Here is a 23,244-nt window from a genome sequence, read left to right as displayed (position 1 = left end):
AGGTATAATTATATAGAAAAATACTAACAATAATTATTTAAATGCTGATCTATTATAGAGAAAAGACTTGTGGTTGCCAAGGGGGAGGGGAGTGGAGAGGGATGGATTGGGAGTTTGGGATTAGCAGATGCAAACCGTTATACATAGGATGGATAAACAACATGGTCCTACTGTATAGCACAGGGAACTATATTCAATATCCTGTGATAAACCATAATGGAAAAGAATATGAAAACAATATATATGTATAACTGAGTCCCTTTGCTATACAGCAGAAATTGAACACAACATTGTAAATCAACTATACTTCAATAAATTATTACTTCAATAAATTATTACTTCAATAAATTATTAAAAATAAATAAATAAAAATAAAAAGCTGATCTATTATAATTTCATTTAGATTAAAATAAAAATTCTTACATAGATAAAAAAGGAAATAAGTAGAGATAAATGTATGTAAGCTTTCTTAATATCAACTCTTAAAAAAATCATTGTGAAATTCTCAACCAAATATTAATGACTTGGAAAGGACATAGAAGTCTCTGAATCAGTTCAATGTAACTGAATTTGCAACACATAAATAGGATGATACTGAACTTGCAGAATACATTCGTCATGATGTGAAATGGAGAGAGAATATGTAAACATACAATAACTTAACCCTAAGAAATGTTCCTAATGTTGGTTGGACAAATACGCATAATGCTTGCCAGGAGTTGCTCTCTGGCAATTAATTTCCTAATGGTTATTTTAAATTAGTTGTAGTTATCACAGGAGTAATCAGTAAGATAAGAGCAAACCCAAGTGGGGTATAAATCCCACCTGTAAAAGAGGATACAAAAAAAAGCAACACCTGATGGTGTTTCACGGCTCCAATCAGCCCCACTAAAGCAATCAGGAACAAGAAGATGCCCACTGCGATGACCACACCGACCACCCGGAGACTGGAAATCAGCCCGAAGCCGATGCCCCACGCTGCAATTCCAATGAGCAGCAGACTAACCAACTGCAAAAACAACCACAAAGGGCAGTGATGGGGCGGGGCGGGGAGAGAAGAAAGAGAGGAAAAGCGTCAATTTATGTATTAATATCAAGAACATTTTTCAGGCACCTACTTAGTATCTTACAAATGATTGCTAACACTCAATACTAGAATACACACATGATCTCACAGGTAGTATTGTCTTAACAAGTTATATTAATCCTTGGCCGTGTTTTTGTTTTTTGTTTTTGCGGTACGCGGGCCTCTCACTGTTGTGGCCTCTCCTGTTGCGGAGCACAGGTTACAGACGCGCAGGCTCAGCGGCCATGGTTCACGGGCCCAGCCGCTCCGCGGCATGTGGTATCTTCCCAGACCGGGGCACGAACCCGCGTCCCCTGCATCAGCAGGCGGACTCTCAACCACTGTGCCACCAGGGAAGCCCATTGGCCGTGTTTTTAAAACACAAACAATAATCTATAAAATTATTATGGAGCCTCAGAGGCCATCTGGCTTACTAAACCTAAACGATTTCTACTTAAGCTTTTGAAATAATAGCGTATGTAAAACTTTTAGACACCAACACATCTCAGTCCGACATACTGGTTTCTTCACGTGGAAATCACATATCTTTCCTTCAAAGCCCCGGACTGGGGCTTCCCTGGTGGCGCAGTGGTTGAGAGTCCGCCTGCTGATGCAGGGGACACGGGTTCGTGCCCCGGTCCGGGAAGGTCCCACGTGCCGCGGAGCGGCTAGGCCCGTGAGCCATGGCCGCTGAGCCTGCGCGTCCGGAGCCTGTGCTCCGCAACGGGAGAGGCCACAACAGTGAGAGGCCCGTGTACTGCAAAAAAACAACAACAAAAAGAAGCCCCGGACTGTAACCTTCTCTGTGCTGCCTTCCCAGTCCCCAGCAAACTAAATTCATCTCTCCATTCTCTGAGCAATCTCTGTTCTTCAAATATGGTTCCACTGTTCCCTTCAACACATTAACATTCGTTTCCAAGCCTGTCTCTCCTAGGAGTCTCTGAGCAACTTAGAGACCCCATCTTTTCACTTCTCTTTATCCCCAGAACCTATCACAGAACCTCGCCTTTGGAACAGTCAAAATATCTCACAATATTGTTGATGAAATGAATTGCTTTAGATATCACTGGCTATTCTGTGAGAATTCAAACATAGAGAGAGACTATTAAAACTTTTAGGATGAAAAGAGTATAAGAGATTTTAGCTACTCAGAGTAAAAATGGCATTCTGAGCAAGAAGAAATTACTTTACATCCCAATCATTTAATTTATATTCTTATAAAACAAAATCAAGTGTAAGAGGTAAAACACATGCCTCAATCAGTTATTACCTGTAAAACTCAAAGTTACAGTTACTTCTTTAAAATAACACTTAAATAGCATGCCATATAAAGATTATAATCAACTGATAGAAGATACAACTTAAATAGGTGTGGGGGGGCGGGGTGGAGGGTGGAACAGGGAAGAGACAGTATCTTCAAGTCAATCGAGAGTCAGCCATTTCCTGGAGCAAGCTGACAGCTTAATACCTTGTTGGGAGGAATCAAAGTATGTAAAATAAACTTTCTAGCACCACTTCAAGGCTTAATAAACTTTGTTTTGAGATACAAAATAAATCATCACTCACTCAAATGGTTCTATACTCAAATGTGTAATTTTTTATAAGTGTAGTCATTGTTTATCAGACACAATTTTTAAATGCCTTGGTATGTAAAACTTCTTATATGTATAGACATACAAGTAAAATGGCTAAATATGGACAAATACAGCAGCTATTTGTTTTTTTTTGGTTTTTTTTTTTGCGGTATGCGGGCCTCTCACTGTTGTGGCCTCTCCCGTTGCGGAGCACAGGCTCTGGACACGCAGGCTCAGCGGCCATGGCTCACGGGCCCAGCCGCTCCGCGGCATGTGGGGTCTTCGCGGACCGGGGCACGACCCCGTGTCCCCTGCATCGGCAGGCGGACTCTCAACCACTGCACCACCAGGGAAGCCCAGCTATTTGTATTTTTATCCATTTATTATAAAGCAGCAAAATTGGAGAATGAAAGCAACTATCTATAGCATGATAGGAACAAGTTATGGAGTTATATGGACTTGATGTTCTCCACTGAATTAGTACACAGAGGAAGTTTTTCTTTTTAGAGGGAGAAGAGGAAAAACTTCTCACAAATACTGCTACCCAGAAATTAGTCCTCCTCATTTTCTCAAATGCTTCTTCTCAGCAGATCCATTTGCTTCTGTCTCATTTTTATCAACTCACAGTCTTCTCACAACTTCAAACAATCTTGGATTGAGAAAAAGTCCTTGGGCGCATAACAAATGAGCTTATTTCTGACTTTGTTATACCCGAATATAACACGTTTCCTTTCACGAGGTGTAAAAGGCAGAAGCCTGAAGGAGGTGTCAAGGAAGGAGAGGAAGATAATGCCAGAGGGGCCTCACCTCAGTGAGGGGAGAGAGCGATGCTTAGCATAGTCAACAAACACTGAAGATGGTCCACAGTCTCAACACATCAGAGCAGCTTGCTGTATCGGTCAGGGTTCTCCAGAGAAACAGAACCAATAGGATATATATTGAGAGAGAGTGAGAGAGAGAGATTTATTTGAAGGAACTGGCTGATGGAACTGTGGGGTCCACTAAGTCCAGAATGTGTAGGACGGGATGACAGGTTGGAAATTCTGACACGATTTCAGTGATACAGTCTTGAGACAGAATTCCTTCTCCTTTAGGAAACGTAGTCTTTGTGCTTAATGCTTTCATGTTTCATATCGTACATGAGGCCCATAACTACTTAAACTCAACTGAGGGTACATGTTAATCACAACTAAAAAATACCTTCAGAGCAACATCTAGACTGATGCTTGAAAAAGCGTCTTGGCATCACAGCCCAGCCAAGGTGACATATAAAATTAACCAACACTTGGCAGCTTCAAGTCCTGGGTGTGATGACTATTTACTAACTTAATTAAATTCAGGGGCAGGACATTTACCCTATATTTCTTTGAGTCTTAGGGCCAAAAAGATCAGAAGCGTGCATAATATGACACATAAAATTCTTCTAACCCACCGTTTTAAAGAATCCTTTGGGAATTGTACCAAATCCTTAACAACATTAACGAAATTCTTATCACGAGTTAAATATTCATCAACAAATGGTTGGTGCCCACTACACATGGAAGCCAGAGACAAGCTACCCCTAAATACTGAAATTTAAATTCTTATAATTTTCATATGAAACAAAATATGTTCCTTTGACTTTTTTTTCAACCATTTAAAAATGTAAAACCACTCTTAGTCGGCAGGCTGTACAATAATAGGCAATGGAATGGATGTGTACCGTGGGCGCAGCTCGCTGACTCTCATTCTAGAATTCAATGTAGGAGATAATGAAAAACTACAATGGGACAAATCATTGCTATGTCAGAGATTTTTACAAAGTGGGTCAGAGTAGAGAACAATAATCAAAAATATCCAGATAAACAGAACACATCAAAGACTGCAACGGAACCATAACAGAACACATAGTAGGCTGAAAAGTGACCCCAACTGAATATTACCATATACAGCAAAAGAATGAATGCTATATCACATGGCAAAAGATGTGACTCAATTAAGGGTCTAAAAGGGACAAGCTTATCCTGGATTATCAGGCAGCCTCTAAGTGCCATCAAAAGTATCCTTACAAGAGAGGCAGAGGGAGAGTAGAGACAGAGAGAGGAGACAGCAATATCAAGACAGAGGCAGAGGGTGATGTGACCGCAAGGCAAGGGATGCTGGCAGCCACCAGAAGACAGAAGAGACAAAGTGGCAAGGAGGCAAGGAACAGATTCTCCCCTAGGGCCTTCAGAGGGAGTGCAACCACTTACTTGATGGTGAACTTCTGGCCTCGTGAACTGTTAGAATAGCTTTCTGCTGTTTTGAAGCCACCATGTTTGTGGTAATCTGTCACAGCAGCCCACACAAAACAATTCTCGCATTTGGAGATGAACAAGTCAGGAATGCATGTTACAGAAAGCTGCGTGATATTTTACCATCAACGTAATCCCTACCATGTAGCTGGAGTGAATTATTCAGGTATCCCTTGTCAGTACCCTCCCAGCAAACCAAATCCTTTATTGACAACAGCAGCATTTCAACAAAAGGAGAAAACTGCTCTCTGCTCTCTCAGCTACCCAAGTTACAGGCGTATTAATAATGAGAATCTTTTCCCCTTTGAAAAATAATGTCTATAACTAAAAGGGGGGTAGGGCACTTTATCACTTCTATAAGAAGTTCTAGCTTCCAGACTAGGCTTTATGCTGTTATTGAAAACATTATCTAGAACATTCACAAGTATCTTTCCTCTAATTTTTTTTTTCTAGGTAAGAGAAGAAAAAGGTTACACCCTTCTATGTACCTCTCACTCGAGAGTATTCCTCACCAAGTTCGCTCTGCTGTGTCTCTAATATAGTTTTAGTCATCCCCATCAATGATACTAGGCACCTCTCCTTCAAAAACATTTGAGAGGATGTATCACTTTCTTATTGCCATTTTAACAAATTAGCACAAGCTTAGTGGCTTAAAACACCACAAACGTATTCTCTTGTAATTCTGGAGGTCAGAAGTCCAACATGGGTCTTACTAAGCTAAAGTAACAGTGTCAGTAAGACTTCATTCCTTCTGGAAGCTCTAGGGGAGAATCCATTTCTTTGCCTTTTCTAGCTTCTAGGAGTCACTTGCACTCCTTGGCCGGTATATCCCCTTTCTCCATCTTCAAAGCCAGCTGTGTTGTATCTTCAAATTTTCAGACTGCAACCTGCTTCTCTAAGCACATCACTTTCTCTGAGTATAAGCCACTTACATCCCTCTTATACAGACCTTTGTGATTATATAGGGCCCCCAGTAACCCAGAATAATCGCCTATCTCAAGATGCTTAATTTAATCACATCTTCAAAGCCCCTTTTGCTATATAAGGTCACATATTCACAGGTTCTAAGGATGAGGATGTGAAACTTTGGTGGGAGAAGAGTATTACTCATCCTACCATAGAACTTGGGCAACTGAGTTACCCACGTAACTGAGTCCTTCCTGCTACTCATACTTTAAAATATTGAAAAAGACAACATTTTATTTAAATATTTAGCTGAGGGACTTCCCTGGTGGTGCAGTGGTTAAAAATCCACCTGCCAATGCAGGGGACATGGGTTCCAACCCTGGTCCAGGAAAATCCCACATGCCGTGCAACAACTAAGCTCATGCACCACAACTACTGAGGTTGCGCTCTAGAGCCCTCGAGCCACGACTACTGAAGCCCGTGCGCCTACAGTCCACGCTCCGCTACAAGAGAAGCCACCGCAATGAGAAGCCCGTGCACCGCAACGAAGAGTAGCCCCTGCTTGCCGCAACTAGAGAAAGCCCGCGCGCAGCAACAAAGACCCAATGCAGCCAAAAATAAATTAATTAACAAAAAAGATAAATAACTCTTAAAATAATATATATTTATATGTATATTTATATATATATATAGCTGAGTGCAGAGAAACTATGGGAAATTCCCACAGGCCAGAAAGGAAAGGAGAACTGAAAGTCAGACGGCAAGCATACAACTGGCACTGTGTGGCCATGAGAGGATGCAAAGGAATTCCCAGATCAGAACTGTCCCTAAAGGGGAAGGACTTGGGTTTTAAACCAGGCAGAAGCGGGAAGCTGAACTAAGACCCTTGCATGTCTAGACCTCCAGAAAGCTGTATTTCCAGTGTAAAAGGTCACAGAAAGGTCACTATACAAAATCAACAGCATGCTGATGCACCTCCAAATCTCTTCATGCACTTCCTTAAAAGCAATTTGTAATAGGTGCCCAAAATATGACGTACATATAAATAAATCTAAAAGAAGTATTACGACACATCCATGGAGAAAATTATGAAATGAATTGAAGAACATGGAAAAGACCTAAATTAAATGAAGAGATTTATCATGTTCACGGTGGGAACACTCGTTATAATAGAGCATCAATTCACCTCCAATTTAGCCTACAAATTTCACGTATTTCTAGTCAAAGTCTCATGGTTTTGGGTAAAAATTTATACAATGATCCGTTAAGTTACATGGAAGAATAAATGTCATCAAAGAGCTAGGAATATTTTTAAGAAGATTAAAGAGAAAGGCCTGTGTCTGCTGCACTTTTTCTCAGCCCAGCTACACTGTCACTAGCACCCTGCATAAGAAATGCTCCTAGTGGCAAATCAACCTTTGTCAGTGGTCACATTTAACTGTCCCAAATTCTGTCTTTGTTATTGCTTTCACCATGCTCTTCAAAACCTGAGCCTGACTCTATAGCTTTTGAATGTGTTTTATTTTTTTTATTTAGTAAAATTAAATATATAAATAAAACTAAAAGAACTAAAGAAGTTAAAAATAATCCAAACAAACATCAGAATTTATTATAATGGTTTGGTAATTAAAATCAAGTAACTAAACAAACCAACAGTGTGGGCTTGATGAGATATGGAATTCTACATCAGTAGGGAAAGAGCAGTCTTTAATTAATAGCTCTTCCACAACTACCTTCCCATTTTGAAAAATAATAGTAGTAATCTCTACCTCATGCCATAGATTTAAAGCCTAAATATAAAAAGCAAAATTTTAACTTTTGGGGGAAAAAATACAGAAAGATATTTTGCCTTTGTGGTTAAAGAAACACTCTTAAACAAGACCCCCCAAAAGCACGTATAATACAAATATGTCATTTACTACATACAAGAAGTATTCAAAATATTTTACATTTATTAACTAATTCAGTCTTCTCAACAACCCTAAGATGTAGGTAGTACTATTGCCTCCATTTTCCAGATGGGGGAAGTTGTGCACAGAGATGTTAAGAAATTAGCTCAAGGTTACACAGCAAGGAAGGGATAGAACTGCGATATGAATCCATGTTCTAACCCACCAAACTATACCTCACATTAAAATTTTAAATTCTATATGATAAAAAAAACAGAAAAATGTCAGATATGCCTAGGACTAGAAGATATTTCCAGCACAGAAGTATATATTAAAGAACACTTACAAATCAATTTAAAAGGACAAAAAGCACACTGAAAAGTGGTCAAAGGTAATGAGAGGCAGTTCACTGAAGAAGAATCCAAAAGGCCAATAAACAAATGAAAGATGTTAGATCTCATTATATATCAGGAAAGCAAAAATTAGAACAATGAGGTACTCACTAGTGAACCTCAGAGTGGATCTCACATTCACTAGATTGGCAAACATTAAGCCTGATGACACGAGGATGCAGAGAACCTAGAACTCACATTCCAGTAGAAGTGTCAACTGTTGCAGGCACTTTACAGAACAATTTGGCAGCACCTCAAAAAGTTACAGATATGTGTCTCTTACTAACCCAGCAATTCTGCTTCTAGGTTAATATCCAAGAAAAATGCCCATGTCCCCAGCCAGACATACATGTATTAGGATTTTACTGCAGCCTTGGTTGTAATAGTAAAAAATGTAAAACAACCTCAAACACCATGACTAGGGAATTCACAAACTCTGGTGTGATCACACAGTAGTATACAAGTGTTAATCTATTTCTATTAAATCTATAAATTCCAAACATAAAAATAAAACAAGTTGTATAAATATTGATAAAACAGACCATTTACATAAGTTTGCAAACACAAAAACAACACTTTAGGACTTCCCTGGTGGCGCAATGGTTGCAAGTCCGCCTGCCGATGCAGGAGACACGGGTTCGTGCCCCAGTCCGGGAAGATCCCACATGCCGCGGAGCGGCTGGGCCCGTGAGCCATGGCCGCTGAGCCTGCGTGTCCGGAGCCTGTGCTCCGCAACGGGAGAGGCCACAACAGTGAGAGGCCCGCGTACCGCAGAAAAAAAAAAAAAAAGAATCCACCTGCCAATGAAGGGGACATGGGCTCGAGCCCTGGTCCGGCAAGATCCCACATGCCACGGAGCAACTAAGCCCGCGAACCACAACTACTGAGCCCACACGCTGCAACTACTGAAGCCCACGCGCCTAGAGCCCGTGCTCCGCAACAAGAGAAGCGACCGCAATGAGAAGCCCGAGCACAGCAAGGAAGAGTAGCCCCCGCTCTCGGCAACCAGAGAGCCCATGCGCAGCAACGAACACCCAACGCAGCCAAAAATAAATTATTTTTTAAAAAACCCACTATATTTTCTCTGTGGTTGATTACCAGATCAAATTGTCATATATAAACATGCATAGAAATGACGTATGTTGATTTTAGGATAGTGAGTATGATACTTTTGGTGGGGATGGAAAGGGAACAGAGAGGGGCCCTTTATAACTTTGAACCTCTTAGGAAGAGACATAGCAAAACACTGGCATTTGTGAAATCAGGCTGTTGGGATCACATGAGTCCACCATATTACTTTCTGTGCACATAAAGCATTTCCAAGTTACAAGTAGCCTGAAAATGTAACAACCCTTTTCTTACTGGAACACCAATACTAAATCTTCCGCTTTGATTTCCTCTGTAAATCTGTCCAACTTGCCTCATCCAACCTTTTTCCTCACAATTCCCCAAACATGGCTACTCGCATCAAGATATTCTCATTTGTCTCTCAAATATTTCACATTAATTCCCAACTGTGCATCTCCAGGTACTGCTCACATTCTCCCCTACAATTTGCACCCACTTAAGAAAAAGGAAGGCTTTCAAATGAAGGTGGTAGAGACCTGAAGACAGTAGGTAGTAATTCATTGACTCTCCACTTGTTTATAACAGAAAGTGAAGCTCTAGGTCTGTCATACTTGGGAAGACTCACGTGTGCATCTTGACACCACCCTATCACCTCCTTCTGGTACCCGAGTCCTAAATACACATTCTCATTTGTAATGTGGAAGAGAACATGATTTAACTGTCCAATCAAAGACAAATTTTTCATTTATTACCACAACAGAGAAACTGTCCAAACATAAACTTACTTAAGTGACTCAATTTTATGATAAACCCCCAAAATATGTTTGGGTTTTTTGGGGTTTTTCTAAACATTTATTTATTTATGGCTGCATTGGGTCTTCATTGCTTCTTGCGGGCTTTCTCTAGTTGCGGTGAGTGGGGGCTACTCTTCCTTGCGGTGCGCAGGCTGCTCATTGCAGTGGCTTCTCTTGTTGCGGAGCACGGGCTCTAGGCGCGCGGGCTTCAGTAGTTGTGGCACAGGGGCTCAGTAGTTGTGGTTCGCGGGCTCTAGAATGCAGGCTCGGTAGTCATGGCACACTGGCTTAGTTGTTCCACGGCATGTGGGATCTTCCCGGACCAGGGCTCGAACCCGTGTCCCCTGCATTGGCAGGCAGATTCTTAACCACTGCACCACCAGGGAAGCCCTGTTTGGATTTTTTAATAAAGCAAAATTGAAAACATAAATGTTTTTGGGTGTGACTGCTGTCTCTAACACACTGTAACAAAAATCCCCAAGTACTCATAATTAACTTTTTAAATTAGAAACAACAGCTAAAGTTTTATGATATGCCTCTAATTAGATCTGATTATCAGTGTTTCTTTAACTTTTACTAAGAAGGAGCCTTTTAAAGGTAATAATGAAGCAATTTATTTCTGAATAGTGGTAATTGTATGTTATGGCTGGTTTGTAATTTTGAAGAGAATGGGATTATGTGAAGTCTTCCAAATGAGTGATATAAAAATTATGGATTCCAATAAGATTCTAACTGTATAATTAAAAAGCCTGCTTGTAACTAGAACCTGGTAGACAAAGAAACTGCATGAATTTTTTGTTTAATAATAACAACAGTTTCCTTATGAGACCAATGGTAATAGAAAGTAAATTTAGACCTATGACAAATAGTTTCCTTCCTTTGGGAGACAGAAGGCTGATAAAAACAAATTATGGATCTGTTAACTTGTTGATAGCAATGTTATTTATGAACAGGAAGTGCCAACCTTTCCTGTTCTCTCTTTAAAACAAAGAAAAGTGAATCATACAAAAAATGAGCTTTTAAAGGAGACAGTACAAAAGCTAAAATTTCTGAAAAGCCATGCCAAGGCAAGATTATAAAAGTGTCTATAACTGGTATTGCTTCCCCAAGCAAATCCTTAAAAAAGGAGGTGGTAGCAAAACTATTAGTGCGCACATGGATAGATTCTTTTTTTTAAAAAAATTTTTTATTTTTATTTTTGGCTGCATCGGGTCTTAGTTGCGTGGGATCTTTCATTGTGGTGCCCTGGCTTCTCTCTAGTTGAGGCTCGTGGGCTCAGTAGTTGCGATGCGTGGGCTTAGTTGCCCCGTGACATGAGGGATCTTAGTTCCCTGACCAGGGATCGAACCCGCATCCCCTGCATAGGAAGGAGAATTCTTAACCACTGGACTGCCAGGGAAATCCCATAGATTCTGATGAAGGAGGGCACTAGCGGCACAAAGCTATCTGGCCAGTGACCCTAACCGAGTCCCCTCATTTTATAGGTGATAAATCAGAGTAGCAAAATGACATACCCAATGACAGAGGCAGAACTGTGGCAACCTTTCTGTTTGGTGCATTTTTTTCTTCCTGTAGGACCATATCATAGTGCCTAGCAACATAGTTAAGTAATTTTTAACATCGAGATATAATAGTAAAGACAATATTATAATGCATAAGAAACTGTAGTTCTTGCTTTGTAGCCAGATTGATATAGGTTTGATTAGCATCTCCTTGACTTACTCCCTATGAGATCTGGTTGCACAGTCATGTATAAACGAACAATAAGGTCCTCACTCATACAACTTTGCTATTAGTTAACTATCAAATCCTTGCTTATTCATTTTGTGCTTATTTTTCTTTTACCCGACCTAGAAAATTTGTCACATATGCCAACATTCATACACAAGCACACAGTGCATTGCCTGGAGTAGGGGAGCAAGAAATCCTAGTCGGGATGCACAGTCTTTATTTTTGAGATCACTCTAGCAAATAAAATTATTTAAAACTAATAAACATGTATTTACGCACTTTTTGGATCAATTACACACAATGCCACTCCAGAAGAAAGAAAAAAAGTGTTGTGCATAATGTTCTTTACAATCTAGCTTAAGTAGGTGTTGAAGCATTAAACCACTACAGTAGGCCTTTCACATGATGGAGTTGCTAGAACATTCTAGAATTAGGAATAGAAGATTCAAATTCCTACTCAGAGGACAAGTGATCTCTGTAGGGGACATACGGTGTTTTTACAACCCAGCACATACATTTCTTATAAAACCCATAATCACAGTGTCTCACTGGCCCCCTCTAACCACTGCCAGCAGCAATCATGGTTGCTCATCCTCCTACACACAGTGATTGGTTCATGGGTTGGGTCCATAAACCAACAGGGTTAATTAGTATGTCCCATATGATCATACAGGAATATTGAAAGAGAAAAAAAGGGTTCCTCTGGTATAGCAAGCCATAAGGACAATTAAAATTGATTCTGCCAGTGGCCATCTTGCACATGGAAAGTTCTGGCCTCAAAAAGAATCTACGCAGAGGCAAGCTGGGCTGAGAAGTGGATAGAAGAACAAGAGAGTTCTGACCTTTTCTGAGCCCCTTGATCCAGCCATACTTGATGATCCAACTATTGAATCTCCCAATTATATCCTTCTAAGAGTTTGTGCTATCTCGCCAACACATTCTTTTAAGTTCATTTATAACTTATAAAGAATTCTGGTCAAGGCAAGCTTCATCTTGCAAGTGTCTATCATAACATTTTTAATACTTGCAAACTTGCAGTGACCCTGTCTACCTTCCCCACTGTGACCACCTTCCCCGCCTAGACTAACTCTAAATCCTTCACTTTGTCAATGGGCTTTTACAAAACAGGAGCACTCCCTTTTAGCCTAAAAGACCTCGCTGAAACTTTTTACTCTAAGGACCAAACGAGAAGTGACTCAATGGGCCAGAGAAATGTCCTAGGCCATCTCCCTCCTGCAAACACCCTCCCCAGGCTTACCAAATTGAACTCCAGCCTCAATTTTACTGCTGAGCAGGTCAGTGGTTGCCTGCAAATTGGGAGCAAAGGTTATGTGCCAGGAGAGAGGGATTACAAAGGAGGATAAGGAAACTTTCGGGGTTGATATGTTCAAGGTCGTGAAAGCAATGATGGCTTCACAGGTGTATATATGTGTCACAACTTTATCAAATGTATACTTTAAATATGTGCAGCTTATTGTATGTCATTAATACCTCAATAGAACTATTCTAACACACACACACACACACACACAGAGCTTTATGAGGAAAAGCATTTTACAGCGTTATCCTTCTTCCAGCAGGGAACAAATCCTAATGCCTAGAGTTGCAGATGTAATTGGGTGACAAAGAAGAAAGTCACATACCAAGGATGGTAGGGCAGGATAATTGGGACCTTGATAACATGCTTGCATTGTGCACCTTCTCTAGATTACCTACTTCTAGACATCTTGCTACATGAAAATAATACAGCTTACTATTCGAAGCAGCAGTAGCTGCGTTTCTCTTACCAGCAGCTGGACTCTATTCCTAATATGGTAGTCTTTGATGGTCTTTAACTTAAAGCCAATAGATCAGGTGATTCCCATGCCGGCTATCTTTTGTTTCTAATCTCAGAATAAAGTCCAAATACCAGGCTGACAAATCCAAGAATGCGAAGGGCCTGGCTTACCTCTCAAGGTAACTCATTAGCCACTATTCCCCACCTCCAGTCATACTTCGAATTCTTCTAATGAGCCCTCTACACTTTGAGAGCCATACAGTCAAAGCACGTGTTGACCTGATATTCCTTGAATGTGGCTAAGTGCCTGGTACAGAAGAGGTACTCAAAATACACTGCAGACGGAAAGAGCTCATGATCTTGTTCATTATGCTTTAGGGATAGGGAAATGCTTATTCCCTAACGTAATCAATATTTGGGGTGAAGAAATCCAGCCTCATGTGTTCCAGATTATTCTTTCTCTATATAACCTATAAAAGAGAGTTTCATTCTTTCACCAAATATCCACCACACTGCAGAAACAACATGCAAAGAGAGAGCATTTCTAGAGCAGCTACACTTTTTGAGCATCCAAATTCTACCAGGGTAAGTGAATTGCTTTGAGGACGAAAGAGGAACGTAGAACTTTGAAAAAACTGGATGCGATTCTGCAGTTAAATCATTCAAAAATGTTGTGTCAGCACTAAAGCAAGAGAGAAGACGTGATGATAGCGGAGGGTAAGAAACTTAAAACGGTAATAAGATTTAAAAGGACTATACCACCAAAATGTAACGCAGCATCCACCGATACATTAAAAACTAAGGCCCCAGACCTCTCCATGCGTCAACAGTCATAAGAGTAATTACACGTGACACTGAACTCTCCCTCTGAACTTCTGCCTAATGTGAACAATTGAAGAACAATTCAGTGATTATGAAGCATGTGTTTCTCTGATACCAAACATCTGGATGGAAATTTGAAAATTCTGTAAATAATCTGGATACTGCTAAATATCCAGACATTTAGTGTTGAAGCCAAGACCGCAGTTCTTCGTCTCATTTTCATTCCTCAGATGATACAAGGAAGGTTCATGGGCTGTTGTCACATATTTTTCTTCTCTGTGTTCTCCTTGGTGCCAAGCAGATTGCTTTATACTTACAAGGCACAGAATACATAATATATAATATCTGCTGGGAAGAAATTATATAAAGAGAATCAAAAGTAAGGCATCCTGACTTGCCATTTTCCAAGGATAACTGGTTTGAGGTAGCACTCACAACTGCCAACAAAGTTTCAACCCCACCCTATGTCTTCCTTCTTCGGAGCAGTTTTGGGAGAGAAGAAGTGGAATTATGGGTGAAACAGCCCTGCACTGCCTCCTTCTTTCAATCAACTAAATGTCAACCATATGGCAAGGCTGTGCTGGGCATTCAGGAAAGCCGGAGTGATTGGGACACGGTCCTTACTGTTGAGGGACATATAGTCTATCATATGACAAAATAAAAGGGTAATTGCTTTTTTCAGTGACTTCTTCCTTGATCAACTTAAGAATCATAACTTAGTCCTCATCTTACTTGGCAGCATTTGACACAGATGTTCAACTCTGCCTCCTTAAAATGACGTGCATTTGGCTTCTAAGACACCCGCCTCTACCAGGTTTTCCTCCTACCTGACAGGCCATTGCTTCTCAGGCTCCTTGGCTGGTTCCTCCTTGTCTCCGAAAACTGTTATTAGAAGAGTGTCCTGGGCTTCCCTGGTGGCGCAGTGGTTGAGAGTCCGCCTGCCGATGCAGGGGACACGGGTTCGTGCCCCGGTCCGGGAAGATCCCACATGCCGCGGAGCGGCTGGGCCCGTGAGCCATGGCCACTGAGCCTGCGCGTCCGGAGCCTGTGCTCCGCAACGGGAGAGGCCACAACAGTGAGAGGCCCGCGTACCGCAAAAAAAAAAAAAAAGGAGTGTCCTTTAGTAGACTACCTGCCATCTGACATCTCCACTTGGGTATCTGATTGGCATCACATCTAATACTGAACCTCTTATGTTCCTTCCAAAGCCTGTTCCACCCAGTCTCCCCATTCCCATTAACAGCAGATTCAGCAAGCCAGTTGTTTAGGCCATAAACCACAAGTAATCTGTGACTGGTCGCACCCCATTCTCATCCATCAGGAAACTATGTTGGCACCACGTTCAAAATACACCCAAAAGCTGACCATTTCTCTTACTTCCATTGCTATAATATTGGTCCAAACCTCCATCATCTTTGCTTAAATTACTGCAGTAGCCTTACAGGCGATCTCACTGTTTCTACTTTTGCCATCTATAATCTACTTTCAATTCAGGAGCCAGACAAACGTTTAAATGAAAATCAGGCCCAAAGCCACCAATGGCTCCCCATTTCCCTTGGTGTAAAAGTTCAATTCCTTCAATCTGGGTCCCAGAAACTCTGACTCATTTCCAACCACTCCACCCACCGCTTGCTCACTCTGTCCCAGCCACAGGCGTCCTCTCTGTCCCTTGCATAAATCAGAAATACTCCTTCAGGATCTTCTCAAAGGCCGTTCCCTCCACTGACTTTTTCCAGATGTCTGTCCTTCATCTCTTTCAAGTTTTTGTTCCACTACTATCTTACCGAGAAGGCTAATCCTGACCACCACACATAAAAGTATGCCCTTATCCTCCCCTACCCCCCGCACTGCCCCACTGTGCTTCAGCCTTCTTACTCCATTTTTCTCCATAGCATTTTACCTTCTAACATGATGTATAACTTATTTGCTTATCATCTACCTTCCTCCCCAAACGTAAGATCCATGAACGCAGGACCTTTTGGTTTGTTTCGCTCACTGCTGCTGTTGCTTAATTAATATTATTGGAATGAATAAAAGAAAAATTATTTGGGTTCGTCTTAACATTTATGTTAGACTAATAATAATAAATTAGACTAATAATATAAAGAACCCTATCCAACAATGATTCTAGTACAATTTTACGGAAAGCTGATTTGTTCACGGGAAAGGTTACAGGAAAACCTCAGATGCATAGGAGAGCTTGGCCAACAATGGGAGAGAAAAGAGAAAAGAGTATTTCAAGAAACATATTAGATTCTACAGTAGACAGATAAAAGCAATTCCTATTTATTATTTTTAACCCAACGCTAATTTTCATGTCTTAAAATATTTGGCTGCCTTCTAGATTTAATTTTGATCAAATTATCCTGTTTATGCAAGCTTTCATTAGGTATATTTTACCTCTGGTGAAAAGGGAACAGCCAATTCTGCAAATTCCATTCAAGAAGTATTTAGAAAGTTTAAGCTCTGTGCTAAAAAAAAAAAAAAAAAATGCTACAAACCAAAGGATGCAACAAAGCGAAAGCTATGATCTCCGCCAATAAATGGTGGATAGTCTAGCTGGGGAAAAAGCAAACACAAAGCAATCTATAGTATGGAGCATTTGTATGGTTAATGGCAAAGACAGAGTAAAATAAAATCTTACAACACTGACTCTCAGCCCTCACTGTAATTTAGAATTAGCTAGGAAGATTTTTAAAAGGGTTTTTTTTAACCAAAAAATCACATGCCTCTCCCTGTCTCTGAATACTGATTGAATTAGTCTGGGGTGGCACTCAAGTAGTAAGATTGATTCCCAAGTGAAAATTTAAGGAAACAATTCTTTCTGACTTAAGAAACGGGAGGCTTTATTTGAGTAGTTTTACAAAGACAGAACAAGGTATTATAGGTCAAGAGCAGAGGATCAGCAAAGACAGGCAACAAAGGGCAAAATGTCTGGAGAACCCTCTGTGGCTGAAATATATGAAGACATGCACACGGGAAGAGCGGATGGTGAAAGATCTTGAATGGCATGCTAAGGAATTCGGGTTTATTCTCTGAGAGTTTTCATCCACTATTACAAGTGCATTATTCATTTTACAGTGATAAGATAATATGGAGGAACAATTCAGGTGAAATGTGATAAGAAGGAAGACGAACTAAACCTAGCCTGTCTTCACCAGTAATTCATATGTGTTTGAGGTGATGATGGCCCACTTTTAAACTACCTAAAACTGTATGCAAATTAAACCACTGAGATGTTCAAATCTCACTTTTCAAACGTAGGCTGAAATACAATTATTCCCCTAATAAATTTTCTTTCTTTCTAAAAGCCTCTTAATTATGTTGTTAAACTTTGTGAAAGAAAATAACCTCATTTCAAGTAAGAAATGACATAAATAGCACATTTCGGTAACTGTTTTAAAATCAAAAGTTGGGAAATTTCACAAACACATTTGGCACAAAGGCCGACTATGAACACCAGCTCAACAGCATCACGTGAAAATTCCAGGTTCTGTAAACAGTGAATCATTTTTAAATTCAAAATCCAAGTAAATATTCAGCAACCACTTAAATATTTTAAATTCATTCAGTAGTTTGAACAAGGGCTGAGAAATAACATAAGCCTAACCACATATTAAATAAGAATAATTTGAAAAATAATGATCAGAATTTTGAAAAATGTCAAATACAATAATTTGAAGGCAATTACAAAAGTAGATTTTTTTCTTTGGCTGAAGTATTAGCGTTTTTCATTTATTTTGGAGTAGAAACTGAACAAAATTATACTTTTCCAGCTCTCTAATGACCAGAATAGGACTTTTAAAAATGTACAGGAAAATCGTTCCAAATTTATACTCACCATACCTCAGTCATTTTTTTCTTACAACTGAAAGATTAATATTACTGCTTTGAGGGTATGAACTCTTGCCCCCGTAGGGCCTGCTTGAGTTAACACCAGCCTGTAAGTGTTAGAAATCCCAGTAGCTTGAAAACCTTTCCATTGTAACTTACAGGTTTGTAATTCAGAAATTTAAAATAATTCAACTTTTTCCACGAAGCTGTAACAACTTGCTCTTTTTTCTATAGCACATCCAAAGCATTTATCCACATTCTCTCCTTTTATCCTAACAACTCCACAAGGGAAGAATGAAAAATATCATCACCAGTTTATAAATGAAAAAAGTGAAACTCAGATGGAGACGTTTGCCCAAGGTTAAATTCCAAGCAAGCTGTACAGTTGGTATTCAAATTTAGGTTTTCTTCCGAAACCCAGCTGTTTTTCTCTCCATAGACTGTACAGATATATAGATATATATATATATATATATATATTTATCTGCTATGTTTTACCTATTTTAAGACAACCTCAATTTCAGAGATACCTAAAACGCAAATAAACATATGCCTTAAAATGAATGTAAATTGGTATAATTTTTGACTGCATGGAGATTTTTTTCCCCAAAGCAACCCAAGATATAGAAAAAATATTGCAAAAAACCAACAGAAGCAAACTTAGATTTTAGAAGAATAAATATAGAATAAGAAACAAAACTGAAACTTCTGAAATGACCCTTATTTAAAGACCATGAGTTATAGTCTGTTCCTTACGTTCTTAATTAAAACTATTCATACATACACACACACACACACATACATATAAACAGCGGTCGATTCCTAGAAGTCTTTTCTCCTCTGCTTAAGAAGCACAAGGAGACATATTCAAAACGTTACATATTTTAATACAACACTTATTTCATACCTTCTAAAATTCCCCACAAATCACTAGGAATAATTAAAGTTATTTTTCACTTTTTTTCAAAATACTTTCAATCAAAATTATTTTAAAATAAACGATTAAAAATAAAATAGACCGTTTTCCCAAAGCAGTTTTCACTTGTGTTTATATCCTGAACAGTATCAAAAAGACCAAGCTATTTCCACACTTCCTCAATTCAATCATACCTTCTTCTCCAACCCACAAGGACCTACCCTAGTCCTAAATTTTGTGGCACCTAAAGTCAGTCTTCCCTTATATAACATTGATTTTTCCACTCCATAAATCCCCACTAGATCCTGTCTTCACAGAGGAGGTACTTGCCTTTGTATGTGTTTATTATTTCCCACAGTTCTCAGCAGAATGCACACAGTAAGCAAATGTTTACTGACTGAAGAAAGCTCTTGAGATCATATGTAGAGAAGATAGTGAATGAAAAAGAGGCTTCATAAGGCATGTGGATTTCAAAGCCCAGTTTGGTTCACTGCTGTATTCCCAGACAGAACAGTGCCTTGCACACAGTAGACACTCAATAAATATTTGTTGAGTGAAGAAACATTCAGTTTCTATAAATGTAGGAAGTTCTAGAGCAAGTCACTCTCTTTTGTATAACATCATGAAAGTGCATAAAGAAACCATAGCTTCTCCCTTTCCTCCCGTATCTATAAACTGTTGATATTCACTACACTAACGTAAAGTTGTTCATTACTAGGGATTCTATTAATTAAAACAACCAAACCATAACCAACAACAAAAATCAGCCCCGCCTCTGGCTAGTGATCAAAAATCCATGACAAGTTTGGGGGATGTTCCATCCAACCTATTTTAATGACATGCTTTCTGGACTGGTCACGAATTCTGCCCTAATCTCAAGGTCATAAGCAGGCCACCTGAGCACGTGTACAGTCAGGCTGCCCTAAGTTCCTCAAGAAAATGCTTCAGGGCAAGAGTGATGACTCAAAGCAGACCATGGCCTTTACACCTACCACACCCATACGCAATCCTGGATTTACTAACACTTTTAGAAATAATCTCAGATCCAATCCCACAACTTTGAGCTTATTTGGGAGGCAGCGACCCAGGTGGGATTGGAACCTATAAAGGGTCCTCCTATTCATGCCTTAAAAAGAAATGTCTCCCAAGTCTTCAGCCTTAACCCTTCCCCCAACCACCTGACATTTCCCATCTTAAAATGTTGAGGTGAAACCAGGGAAGATACAGAATCTAAATAATAGCAATGGCACATTTTCATCATCTATTTAAGACCTGGTTCAATGTTTACCTTTCATTCATTTCCAGTTTAAACTGCTGAACTCATCTAAACTTGTTCACAATGTATAAGCAGTAGACAGTAATTCATTTTAAGAAATATCCTCTTTCTAAAAAGCCTTAGGGCTTCCCTGGTGGTGCAGTGGTTAAGAATCCGTCTGCCAATGCAGGGGACACGTGTTCGAGCCCTGGTCCCGAGCAACTAAGCCCGTGCGCCACAACGACTGAGCCTGCACTCTGGAGCCCGCGAGCCACAACTACTGAAGCCCGCACGCATAGAGCCCGTGCTCCGCAACAAGAGAAGCCACCGCAATGAGAAGCCCGCGCACCGCATAAAGAGTAGCCCCTGCTCGCCGCAACAAGAGAAAGCCCGCGTGCAGCCAAAAATAAATAAATAAATTAATTTAAAAAAAATAATAAAAAGGTTTAGATTTAAAAGGGCCAACCATCTTTACAGTCCTGTGAATTTCCAATTAATTTTTACTACAGTGCTATTAAAATCAATAGAATACACTCTGAAGGTCAATAATTTAGAACAGATATAAAAGTCTTATATAATATGTTCCTTCAGAGTTACCTTTCTCTTTGCTTTCCTAATACACAAGAGATTCAAGCAGAAATGACATGTCTCAAAAGCAACAGAACCAGACTTAAAAATAACTTGCCTTTAGAAAAAAAATATATACGGCATATTAATCTATATAGACCTCCTCAGTGACGTAAGTATGCAACGCAGACATTCTACTGTGTGTAAGCAGATACTATAAGGTTAAATGTCTGGCAAACAGGTAGCTAAATCATGAGGGGGAGGGGCAGAAGTCAGCATAAAATGGGGAATGTGAAGTTCTAAACAGGCCATTCATGCTAACAAAAGAAAATACCTGGAGAATTGGTCAGCTTTTACTTAATAAATAATCAATGTGATAGGCATGTTCAGGTGAGACAAAGGTGGATTCTCATCTGAAACTTGACATGGATCTCCGATTACAAGTACCTGAATCACCAGGTGGTCTAGAATTTTTCCCAAATCTAGGATTAGTGACATGTTGATTAGATTCCTACTAACTAGTCAGAAGGACATACTTTTTACAGGTTTATGTCTTGCTTTCAAAGCTTTGCAACCCTGTTCACATACAAGGGAACAGTAATGCTAAAAGGACCCAGCCTCTCCCTCCTGCTGGGGACCACAGGCAGACTCCGCACTCCAAGGATGTAACCTAAGCTTGCACAGATGGCCTAGCTCTCTGCTAATGCACAGGAGCTGGGTTTGTTTTCAGGGTGGATGCTGCAAAACAAACCCAGGTGTATTTATAGACAGGAGCAAGACTATGATGGAGGGATGATGACAGAAGATGAAGTTTCTTCTGCATGGTAAAGAAGCCTGTGGAAAGATCTGGATCCCACAGCCTGGGTTCCACTTCTTGACTCTCCAACTATCAACTATGTAAAGTTATTAAAGCCCTTTTCGGTCTATTATCTTACGTATAAAATTTAGACAATGCCCCTTGCCTCGGATGATTGTCAGAAAAAGGAAAGTGTATGTAAAATCTGGGACGTGGTAGGCCATTGGTAAACGGCAATCTACTCTCCCATCCTCCTGTTCACCCTGAATTGCCCCTCAAAAATTACAAACATACACTGCAGGGTTAAAACTAAAAAGCCCAAGCTGGTTGGCAGGAAAAGAAACAACCTGGGTGGAGGCTCGCTTATTTACTGGAGAATTTAGCTTAAAATGGATTTAGGATAATGATAAGAGGGGAGATACATGGAAAAAGCATCAGGTATAAGCAAAACTCCCCCCCCAACTCCCGCTCCCCGCAAAAAGACATTCCTTTATGTAAGCACGAAACAAACTTCGGAAGCTGCGGATATCCTGTGAACCTACACGGTGGCCTCAATTAAAATCACAGGCGCACGTAGAGCTAAACACGACGCACACCATCCATATGCCGCCTTGTCAGTTTCAGATCACGCTATTTTTGCAAAACTGTCCTCAAACCCGAGGCGGCTCCCGCCTCCAAATCCGCCCCAGATGGATTTGGGAGCCAAGAGCGAGCTGCAGAAGGTATAAGGATGGGAAAGTGGAGAGGTCTGGTCAAATAACTGAAAAACAAGGCGGTGGGTGAGGGGGCGGGGTAGAGCAATGGGGAAGAGACGCGGCCAGTGAGCCAGAAAGACGGCGGCTTCACAATGAAAGGAAGAGACTGCGACAGTCGCCGGCTCCTGGTCCCCGGCGGGGACGGATGGCGAGGCCGGGCGGGGGAGGCCAGAGCGTGGGAAGACAGAAAGGGGGTGCGGGATGAAGTGAGAGTCATTGGCCAGACAGGGAAGTCACGGAGCACCCGAGCAGGTGCAAAGCCCCCAGGCGGGGAGGAACGGGCTCGGGATACTCACGGTGTAGAGTAGGTTGAGCGCGCACAGGCAGTTCTTGGAACACGCGAAGCCCCCGCAAACCATCTTGGAGCCTGAGGTTCCCGGCAACTGCAGGTAAAGTCTGGCTCCGGCGGAGCCTCCAGGCAGCCTCTTTGTCCTTGCCTTCGGGTCCTGGCCGAGGCGACGCAGCAGCGGGGACGCGGTGGGGAGCCCGGGGCTTGGGAAGGGGCTGCAGCGCGCGGCGCGCCCGCGGCGGTTCCTACCCGCTCTGGAACCTGCGGCCGCAGCAGCTGAAGACAGAGTCGGAGCCCGAGCCCCGCCCAGACCCCCGCCTCGCCCCGCGCGCTGATTGGCCGCCGGCGGGGAACAAAGGTAGAAATATGCAAATAAATGCGCTCAGCTAGCTGGGATCCGGGAGGGGAGGGGAGGGCAGGCGAGGGAGGGGCGGGGCGGGGCGGCCCCTGGGAGAGGGGGAAGGGGCGAAGGCCTTGAGGGAGAGTGCCTGAGGCCAGAGTGCGTGGCAGCGACCTCGCCGCGGGTTCCTGGGGAGCAGG

At 41.1% G+C, this 23,244-nt stretch overlaps 1 protein-coding gene across 1 annotated transcript in view; it reads right to left on the bottom strand.

The window, feature by feature from the left end:
* The window catches only part of TSPAN13 (tetraspanin 13), a 33,916-nt gene extending 10,879 nt beyond the window's left edge, over positions 1-23,037 (bottom strand). Inside the window, exons 1-2 of the mRNA XM_004263471.2 lie at positions 22,712-23,037; positions 842-1,009 (exon numbers count right to left, since the gene is read on the bottom strand). Coding sequence (XP_004263519.1) covers positions 842-1,009; positions 22,712-22,774 — 231 coding nt within the window. The 5' untranslated portion in view covers positions 22,775-23,037. The remainder of the gene's footprint in view (positions 1-841; positions 1,010-22,711) is intronic.
* Positions 23,038-23,244: the final 207 nt, after the last annotated feature.

Source organism: Orcinus orca, chromosome 9 (assembly GCF_937001465.1).
Source record: "Orcinus orca chromosome 9, mOrcOrc1.1, whole genome shotgun sequence".
Taxonomy (NCBI): domain Eukaryota; kingdom Metazoa; phylum Chordata; class Mammalia; order Artiodactyla; family Delphinidae; genus Orcinus; species Orcinus orca.
Note: the sequence above shows the minus strand (reverse complement) of the source record. Positions and strands in the feature narration are given on the sequence as shown.